The sequence below is a fragment of the Chelonoidis abingdonii genome, chromosome 4, assembly GCF_003597395.2.
Source record: "Chelonoidis abingdonii isolate Lonesome George chromosome 4, CheloAbing_2.0, whole genome shotgun sequence".
Taxonomy (NCBI): Eukaryota; Metazoa; Chordata; order Testudines; family Testudinidae; genus Chelonoidis; species Chelonoidis abingdonii.
Genome location: NC_133772.1, coordinates 95,480,332 through 95,491,441, shown reverse-complemented (window position 1 = coordinate 95,491,441; position 11,110 = coordinate 95,480,332). Strand labels below are relative to the sequence as shown.

The 11,110-nt window shown below is 37.7% G+C and overlaps 1 protein-coding gene across 1 annotated transcript in view; it reads right to left on the bottom strand.

Annotated features, from left to right (window-relative positions):
- Positions 1-9,551: 9,551 nt before the first annotated feature.
- Positions 9,552-11,110, bottom strand: part of LOC142046814 (formin-1-like) — a 92,922-nt gene continuing 91,363 nt past the window's right edge. Inside the window, exons 2-3 of the mRNA XM_075065855.1 lie at positions 10,791-10,975; positions 9,552-9,587 (exon numbers count right to left, since the gene is read on the bottom strand). Of these exons, the coding sequence (XP_074921956.1) occupies positions 9,552-9,587; positions 10,791-10,975 (221 nt within the window). The remainder of the gene's footprint in view (positions 9,588-10,790; positions 10,976-11,110) is intronic.

Below are 11,110 nucleotides of genomic sequence, written 5' to 3'. Positions count from 1 at the left end.
GAACTGCAGATACTGCCATAAATGGGCCTGCTAAAGTAATCACAATTAGTACACTAGGGGACTGCAACCCAAGGCCCAGCCTGAATGTGGAAGAATCATATGATTCCACCCCAAGAAAGGTGAAGGTAGAGAGGCTTGTCACCTGCAAGGGTACAATTAAGGACAGCAGGTGCAGATCAAGGTGCAATTAGCCCAGTAGCAGTGACAGTACTCATTTGCAGTGAAGATAAACAGGTTTTATGACCTATTGTTTATATGTATTCCAAATAAATTGTAGACTTATACAATAAAGACTTTGTGTCCAGCTGTTAGAATTGGAGCAGTGAAAAAAGGGGTGTAGTAGTATATTATAGAAGTGGAAACACCTTGTGATGAGCCAGATCCAATCCCTACAGAAGCAGCAACTCTACAAGAGGAAGGGACCTAGCAAACAACACTGCTTTACAATTTGCCTTTTTCACTTCCTGAAGCACATTATCAGGAAAACAATCTCCCCATCCCTAAGCCACACAGACCTCAGCCTGAGGGAAGGAGCCCAACTTTGTATGCACTACTGGGAAAAATATCCCAAGACCCATGTATTCTACAACCAATTCCTGGTTACTGCACAACCTACAGGCTACTCAGTTTATCCATCCCTGGCCTCACACAAAACTTCCATAATCCATTCAGGTTTCAAAATCAGACAGTCGCCTCAAACAAGGAGACAGAATAATTGGTAAGAAAACAAGCACTCTTATCTATTGAATAAGGTGTTTCTGAGTAAAACATAATTAGTGTATATATTAAAAAAACAGAAAGATGCCATCATGCAGTGAGAAATGAATGGGATTGAGTTGACATACAGGAGTTTTAACACTGAGGGAATCAATTTCCTGTTAAACATCCTTTAGCAGAACTCACTACTGACCCTGGACTCAAAAGGTTGCACATTTCTCAGTACCCCTCTATACATAGCTACAGTTTCTCTAAGAAGAACAGGCTATGGCAATTTACAAGCCCCACACTGGCCTTCCCTGACCTATCTTCAGCTCTCTCATGCTTCAAAAAAAAAAGGCTCTTGAAATCAGTGGTAGCAACTTTCAGAACCAGGAGAAGTCTACATACTAATTATATACAGAACAAACATTCATAACAACTGAAAGTACTTTTAATCATCCACACCCTTTGTGACCTACATTTAAATCACTGATCGAAGTTACACACCCATAACCCTCTCAGGGACTGAATTCTTGAAGTACATAATGCCTTCCCTGAGGAGAGTCTTAAAACTTCTTCTTGAAGAAAACACACAATAAAAGACAGAAAGAAAATAACCCTTCCCCTCAGGGATTTAAACCAGGGTCCTAGACTTTCTGTCAGAAACAGTTCAGGTGACATTCCCAGATGCTCTCCGTTACCAGAACCACAGATTAATGGGGTGGACATGAACACATAGGCTAGACTAAAACCAGATGGTAACACTATACAGGAAGTTAAGGAAGAATTTCAATGTGGCTCCAATTCATGGGGGTTTGGAAGGAGAAGTGTTTGAATCATCTCTTGAAAATGATTAAACAATCAGAGGCCCATTACTTGTTCTACGAAGGGCAAGCCATTGTCAGAGAAGAATGATTTCCACAGCAATTCATTGGAATGCCGATTTGATTTGTTTACCACTAAAATAAAAAAAGGATAATGTTGATTGTGTGTTCCCTTGTGCTTAGGCAAGGGCTCAACAGTCAGATACAACAAAAAGTTGAATTTCTGCATTCTAGCTTGCTGACAAAAAACACCAAGGATTGTGGGGACAACTGTAGCCTAAGATATCAATTATTCAGGAAGATAGAATGCACATGTTTAGTAAACTCAAATAATCCAACACTTAAAACAAAAGTGTTTAAATGGATATAACAAACTGCATACATAGACCAATTCATTTTCTGCCTTAGTCACCAACTAGAAAAAAAATTATTTGGGTACTCATATGTGAATAGTGATACCATGCCATAACCATATAATTATGATGAAGGATTTTAGTGCTCATAGTCCCAGAATAGAATATTTGGGTACTCATATGTGAATAGGATTTTAGTGATGAAGGATTTTAGTGCTCATAGTCCCAGAATAGAATATTTGGGTACTCATATGTGAATAGTGATACCATGCCATAACCATATAATTATGATGAAGGATTTTAGTGCTCATAGTCCCAGAATAGAATATTTGGGTACTCATATGTGAATAGGATTTTAGTGATGAAGGATTTTAGTGCTCATAGTCCCAGAATAGAATATTTGGGTACTCATATGTGAATAGTGATACCATGCCATAACCATATAATTATGATGAAGGATTTTAGTGCTCATAGTCCCAGAATAGAATATTTGGGTACTCATATGTGAATAGGATTTTAGTGATGAAGGATTTTAGTGCTCATAGTCCCAGAATAGAATATTTGGGTACTCATATGTGAATAGTGATACCATGCCATAACCATATAATTATGATGAAGGATTTTAGTGCTCATAGTCCCAGAATAGAATATTTGGGTACTCATATGTGAATAGGATTTTAGTGATGAAGGATTTTAGTGCTCATAGTCCCAGAATAGAATATTTGGGTACTCATATGTGAATAGTGATACCATGCCATAACCATATAATTATGATGAAGGATTTTAGTGCTCATAGTCCCAGAATAGAATATTTGGGTACTCATATGTGAATAGGATTTTAGTGATGAAGGATTTTAGTGCTCATAGTCCCAGAATAGAATATTTGGGTACTCATATGTGAATAGTGATACCATGCCATAACCATATAATTATGATGAAGGATTTTAGTGCTCATAGTCCCAGAATAGAATATTTGGGTACTCATATGTGAATAGGATTTTAGTGATGAAGGATTTTAGTGCTCATAGTCCCAGAATAGAATATTTGGGTACTCATATGTGAATAGTGATACCATGCCATAACCATATAATTATGATGAAGGATTTTAGTGCTCATAGTCCCAGAATAGAATATTTGGGTACTCATATGTGAATAGGATTTTAGTGATGAAGGATTTTAGTGCTCATAGTCCCAGAATAGAATATTTGGGTACTCATATGTGAATAGTGATACCATGCCATAACCATATAATTATGATGAAGGATTTTAGTGCTCATAGTCCCAGAATAGAATATTTGGGTACTCATATGTGAATAGGATTTTAGTGATGAAGGATTTTAGTGCTCATAGTCCCAGAATAGAATATTTGGGTACTCATATGTGAATAGTGATACCATGCCATAACCATATAATTATGATGAAGGATTTTAGTGCTCATAGTCCCAGAATAGAATATTTGGGTACTCATATGTGAATAGGATTTTAGTGATGAAGGATTTTAGTGCTCATAGTCCCAGAATAGAATATTTGGGTACTCATATGTGAATAGTGATACCATGCCATAACCATATAATTATGATGAAGGATTTTAGTGCTCATAGTCCCAGAATAGAATATTTGGGTACTCATATGTGAATAGGATTTTAGTGATGAAGGATTTTAGTGCTCATAGTCCCAGAATAGAATATTTGGGTACTCATATGTGAATAGTGATACCATGCCATAACCATATAATTATGATGAAGGATTTTAGTGCTCATAGTCCCAGAATAGAATATTTGGGTACTCATATGTGAATAGGATTTTAGTGATGAAGGATTTTAGTGCTCATAGTCCCAGAATAGAATATTTGGGTACTCATATGTGAATAGTGATACCATGCCATAACCATATAATTATGATGAAGGATTTTAGTGCTCATAGTCCCAGAATAGAATATTTGGGTACTCATATGTGAATAGGATTTTAGTGATGAAGGATTTTAGTGCTCATAGTCCCAGAATAGAATATTTGGGTACTCATATGTGAATAGTGATACCATGCCATAACCATATAATTATGATGAAGGATTTTAGTGCTCATAGTCCCAGAATAGAATATTTGGGTACTCATATGTGAATAGGATTTTAGTGATGAAGGATTTTAGTGCTCATAGTCCCAGAATAGAATATTTGGGTACTCATATGTGAATAGTGATNGATTTCAGCTACGCTATTCTCGTAGCTGAAATTGCGTATCTAAAATCGATTTAATCTCGTAGTGTAGACCTGGCCTGAGAGATCGATCTGGCCACAAGGGGAACTCAACAGCATGAGAAGCTACTGAGTTAAGTCTAGATTACTCCTGTGTACTAATCTTGGCACTGACACTGATTATCTGTGGCTTAGTCAAGTCATTTCATCCTCCTACTTTAATTTCTCCCTTTGTAAAATTAGGATAATACAACCATGCCACACAATGGTGTTGACAAGGTTAATTAATGTTTGGGACGTGCTAAGTATTATTATGAAAGGGACACAACCTTCGGCAAGCGGCCCATCAGAGTAATCCACTGGCAGGCAGATATTTTGTTTATGCTGACCATCCACGGGCATGGCCCCCCTGCAGCTCCCATTGGCCGAGAATGGTGAACCGTGGCCACTGAGGACCGTGCCTGCAGATAGACAACATAAACAAAAATATGTTGCGGACCGCCAGTGAATTACCCTGGTGAGCCACATGTCAAAGGTTGCTGACCCCTGGGTTAGAGCAATGGTATGAGGCAGAAGGGACCAGTGGATTGGACACCAGATTGGGACTAAGCAGATTTGGATTCTAGTTGCTGCTCTACTATGTTGCATGACATTCATTTCCTCTCTATGTATCTTTCTTCCCTCTCCCCACTTTTGTTAGTCTTGTCTTTTTAGACTGTAAACTCTCCAGGGCAGGGATTTTTTCTTATTCTATCTAGCACTCTATAGCCCTAATCTTAGTTGGAACCTCTAAATGCTCCCACAATACAAATAAATCATAATATAAGAAAAAGGGAGTAAATGAGTTCAACGGGTAAAAGAGTAAAAGAATAGTAAGAAGGGACTCAAGAAGGATGTGATAACATAGGAGACAGTAAGGTGGGGATTAATATAAGAGAGTGAGAGAAAAGAAGATGCTGCTCTTCAAAAAAAAAAAAACCTTGACCAGATAAATTTCAAAAAATGGTGAAGAGGTAAATGGAATGGGTCAGACATGAAAGGAAAAAAAGCAAGAAATGGAAAGGGGGAGGAGAAGAGATATTTTTCTAGGTTAGTAAAGTAATAAAATTTGTCCTTTGTTCTATTTTACTTCCTACCGCAGATAGTCTCAGGATAAGCTATTTTAAACACTAAATTATATGAATATTGCTGGTTACTCTGGACTGTATAATTGGATGTAAGGGGGAAAAATAACCCCAAATTTCCTAGAATACACAGCAGCAGACAGAAGGAAATGGAAATCTTAGGCCACGTCTATACGACGCGCCATTTCGGCGCATTAAAATCGAAAGCTCTGGGTTCGATATATCGCGTCTCGTCTAGACGGGGATATATCGAACCCAGAGCGCGCTTACATCGATTCCGGAACTCCACCAAAACAAACGGAGTTCCGGATTCGACTTTGCGAGCCGCGCACATCGATTCGGCGCGGTGAAGACGGGTGAGTAACTCGATTTTAGATATTCGATTTCAGCTACGCTATTCCCGTAGCTGAAATTGCGTATCTAAAATCGAATTTCACGCGTCGTGTAGATGGGGCCTTAGACTTGTGGCTTAATTCAGTAACTGTCTTCCCAGCACAAGCACAAACACAAGACTTTTTCTGCAGTTCAGGAGGCTGGAAGATCACCTTTAGCACCACTTGATATAAGATGAGGCAGTTGTTTGCAGCAGGCAAAAATTACAACACTTACACTTCTCCAGTTCCTGTATTTTATTAATAGAGTGGACAGAAGCCAGAAACTTTTGGGTTTTGAGAGTTTGGGAGTGCAATATATTTTTGCAGGCCTACCCCAAAATACTTAGACCTGCCCTTAGTGTGGACTGAGAGAATAGCTCTTTTAGCCCCTAGTTTTTTTTAAAAAAAGATCATAATAGATATACAGGAGTTTTCCATGGACAAGAGAGTTGAGTCAGACATAATTTATTACTTTGAGGATGACATAATTTATCAAGTAAATGTATATAGGGGTTAAGCTAGAGTCTTACCATATGAAAAACTGTTAGTTGCTCAAAGACAATGATTTTTAAGGAAGGATTTATTGGCCTCTCTTGTAGTAAAAATGTATAGACATGCAAGCATAAAATGAGCAAAAGGCAAAGAACAGATGACTGGTATCATCTCTCGTGGCTTATGTCAGTAGAACCCATAAGTATTAAAGTCACAAAGCTCTAGCACTTGGTGCCAACACCAGAGAACCAAGATGCATTTGCTGTACAGTCTTCATGTTTTCCCTTTTTTAAGTCTATCTCACTCTTTCTAAACTACCTTGTTTTTTTGCCCTCATTGCAGTCTTATCTTTTTCATTAGAACTGTCCTTCACTTGTAACTGCTCCCCCTCTGTAATATCAACTGATAGTTTAAAAAAAAAAACCTTAAAAATAAGGAACATAGTTCTGTGCATGTCACTGTATTCAAGAATAGCTTACTTGTGAACACACTAGCTATTAACATTTATCTTTCACTTAAAAGAGGAAAAACAAACACATATAACAGGGGCAGTAAAGTTCCTGAATGTTTTTTTCTTCAGAAGTCAATACATAGCTAACCAGCAGTCTGATTAACACTTACATTTGTATAAGGGATGCATTAAAAAAGGCAATTCATTACTGGAACAATATATAATGTATAAGATGCTTACCATGCCAAGAATAATTAGGTTTATACAAAGGATTTTAGGGCTGTGAGTGACCTCAGCTCCCACTGATTAGTGAGCTATACTTATGAGTCATTGTACAAGTGCTAATGTTTCAGAAAGTGAAGTAGCCGCCAGGAGGACCACCACTTTAGGTTTGATTCTGACCAACAGGGAACAATTGGTAGTAAATCTGGTGAAAGGTGGAAGACAATTTGGGTACAAGTGATCATGATATGATGACTTTATGATTCTGAGGAAAGGAAGGGGCGAAAGCAGCAGAATAAGGGCAATGGACTTCAAAAAAAGCTTAACTCAGAACTGGTAGTTAGGGTCCCATGGGAAGAAAATCTAATTTCCTTCTCTGACAGGGTTACTGGAGTACTGGACGGGGAAGCAGTAGACGTGATATATCTTGATTTTAATAAGGATTTTGTTACAGTCTCACATGACATTCTCATAAGCAAAGAAATGTGGTCTAGATGAAATTACTATAAGATGGGTATCCAAACTGGTTGAAAGACCATATCTAAAGGATAGATATCAGTGGGTTGCTGTTCAACTGGGAGGGCATATCTAATGGGGGCTCACAGGGGTTAGTCAATATTCTGTTCAATATTTTCATTAATGACATGGATAATGGATAACATATTTGAAGACTGCTATCATGTCCCCCCATAAACTTCTTTTCTCAAGACTAAACCATGGATAAACCAGAAAGAGGTTGCAAGCACTTTGAAGGACAGGATCAGAATTCAAAATGACCTTGACAAATTGGAAAATTGTTCTGAATTCAACAAGACGAAATTCAATAAAGTTAAATGCAAAGTACTTCATTTAGGAAGGAAAAATAAAATGCACAACTGCAAAATGGACACTAGCTGGGTAGGTGGTAGTACTGCTGAATAGGATTTGGGGGTTATAGTGGATCACAAATTGAATATGTCAACAATGTGATGCAGCTTCAAAAAAAAAAGGAAATATTATTCTGAGTGTTAACAGGCGTGCTGTATGTATAACACGGGAGGTAATTGTTTTGCTCTACTCAGTACTGTTGAAGCCTCAGTTGGAGTACTTTGTCCAGTTCTGGGAGCCATACTTTAGGAAAGATGAGGACATATTGGAGGGAGTCCAAAGGAGAGCAACAAAAGTGAAAAAGGGTTAGAAAGCCAGACTTATGAGGAAATTTTTTAAAACTAGGAATGTTTAGTCTTGAGAAAAGAAGTTTGAGGGGGGACATGATAGCAGTCCTCAAATATGTTAAATATATTGAGGACTGTGATTAATTGTTCTCCACGTACACTGAAGGAAGGGCAAGAAGTAATGGGCTTTATCTACAGCACGGGAGATTTAGGTTAATTATTAGGAAATCTTTCTAATTATAAGGATAGTTAAGAACTCCAGGCTTTCAAAAGAGGTTGTGGAATACCCAACTCTAGAGGTTTTTATAAACAGGTTGGACAAACACCTGCCTGGGATGTTTTAGGTTTACTTGGTCCTGACTCAGCACAGGGGACTGGACATGATAGCTGCTCGAGGTCCCTTTCAGCCCTACATTTCCATGATTCTATACTTCATAGACTTTAAAAAAAAAAACCCCAAACACTATGGAATTGAGTCCCTACAAAGAGAAGCATAATGGAAATAAGATCAGTGCCCTCTTAGAGGCATAAGTAATGCATTGAGAAGTATTTCTCACTAGTAAGGTACAAGTTGGCACCTTGATTTAAGTGTCTTTTTACTCTGAGATACAACACTGAATAAATGACAGGGTGAGGTTCCATGTTTAATCATTTTCAGTATTTTCTACATCAGACACAATTACTCAAGTCACAAGTTTGTGTAACTGAAAATCCTGCAGACTCAAACTGAGATCTGAAGGTACAGATGAGATCTTCTGATTCATCAAAACAAATAAAGATTTTGCATTTGAATTAAGATTAATCCATTTTGCTTTTGATACTCAAGACAGAGCAGAATCCATCTCACTTTCCCATAGCTACTTTGCCTGCTCAGGATTAAAAGAATTAAAAAAACTCATATTTATTCAGTAACTTAAGCATGTAAGACTTGCAGTGCACACAGGGACTGGATCTGTAGTGTAAAAAAGGTGCTGTTTTGACATGTTCACTATGGTGAGACCATCACCACACTTTAGGGGATAAGCACTTAGATTGAGAGTCTTTTGGAAGTAGCTGCATGAACACTTCTTTTTTCCTTGACAGCAACAGAGGGAACTTAAACCTTTATAGAGTGGCTAACTAGATCTCTAAAGAGAGAAATGTATTTGTTTGTTTTTTAACAAAAAAGACTATGGAAGATTAAGAAAAGATGGAAACAAACTATTAATGTCAGAACTCCCATATTAATTCAAATTATTGTGGTCAATTAATTTTAATTTGAAACATCCCCTACTGTATATGAAGGCTTTATATGCACGTGCAATTTTTGAAACATGGATTGACTTGTTCCTGTTGCGGCATCCATTTGCAGTAGTAGAAGCAGACAAGGACCAAAACTAATCCATTCCATCCCAATTGTTTTTCATTACAACAAATTATCTAAAGAATATTCCAAAAATGCTAGTGAGGTGTAATTTACATATGCACTATCACGATAGCACATCAACAGTCAAAATAGTTATTTTAACAAATAAAGTAAGGGTGACATGGACAAGAAACTACATTTAAAATAGCTTAAAGATAAAGTACCTGATGACCTCAAGTTCAGTGATATAGTAGTCTGAATTACTCTAAGTCAATTCTAGTCTCTCTGCCAATAGATGTCGCTGTTACACATCATTTTGTTTCAAGCATTACCACGTACTGAATCAGTAATGAATAGCTGCCAGAAAAGGTTTAACAAAAAATTACCATAATTTTATTATATATTTCAACCTAGCAAATGCGCATGCTCTCTCCCTGTCTTCCCCTCACCCCTTGGATGTAACTACAATATTTGCACTTCCTGAAAACTCAATGGATTTGCAGCTAACTGTAAGTCTATACTCCAGCCTAAAATAAGAAGCTTGTTTTAGATCATTTGGAACCTATTTGTAAGAGAAAACTAATGTGCTCATGTCATAAGCCTTCCCAAATCTGGACCTTAGCGTCCAGAAATCTGGGTGCCTGCATGAACCCCTCTAAGCTTAATTACCAGCTCAGATTTGATCTCGTTGCCACCAGCCAAAAATTCCAGGGTTTTGGCTCCCTCGGGTCTCCCCAAACCCTTCCCTGGGGAACCCCAAGACTCAGAAGCCCTGAGTCTTACTTACAAGGGAAATAACTCACTTCCTTCCCCTCTCTCTCCACCCAGACTTTCCTCTCTGGGCTAACCTGAGAGTTACTGTGCAATCTCTTTACATCACAATACCAAGAAGCATGTCCCCTCATTCCACAAAGAGACAACCCAAATACAAGGAAACAGAAATGATTCTATCTCTCTTCCCCCTCCACCAATTCCCTGGTGCTGCAGAGCTTCACCCTCCGTAGATCTAATACAAGAGAATTCCCCTCCCTTCGGTCCTTAGCCTACCAGAGAGAAAACTCAAACAAGTCTTAAAAAGAAAGCTTTATATAAAAAGAAAGAAAAAACACGTGAACATATGATCTCTGCATTAGGTTGACATCACAGGGCTATTACTTAAAAGAAAATATGATAAACACTTATTCAAAAGAGATACAATTTACATTCAGCAAACTACACACATGTAAATACAAAAAAAACAATAACAGCCTATTGTTTTTTCTACCTTTGTACTTACAACTTGGAAACTGAAGATTAGAAGCTTGAAGATAGAAAGAAAGAAAAAATCCCCTCTCATAGCTGAGAGCCAGACAAAGACACATACCCAAAAAATTCCCTCCCTTGAACTTTGAAACATCCGGTTTCCTGATTGGTCCTCTAGTCAGGTGTTTGGTTCCCTTTGTTAACCCTTTACAGGTAAAAGAAACATTAACCCTTAGCTATCTGTTTATGACAGCTCAATAAATGCCTGTTGGTCAAAACCCAGTATGCACGTACCCTGTCTTTCAGAGAACTACTTACATTCAGGTCCAGCGTCAGGTGCAATATATTTCTGTCAACACTTTCTTCCTCATTATAATCTGCAAATGGCACAGATTGTCCCAACCTGCAGCCCAAAACCCAGACATCTTCATCTCTGTTTGTGACATCTATATTAGTTGGTTGTTCAGTGAAGTCATCCTTCAAAGCAGTCTCTGCTGGAATACCTACAAGATTTTAACAAAAAGAAAAGAATTGTCCACATCAACAAGAACTCTATACTCTTCCTAAATCAGCATAATGTAGACACGTATATATTTCCATTTATTTTTTGAAAAAAAAATAGCATTAGTTGTGATACA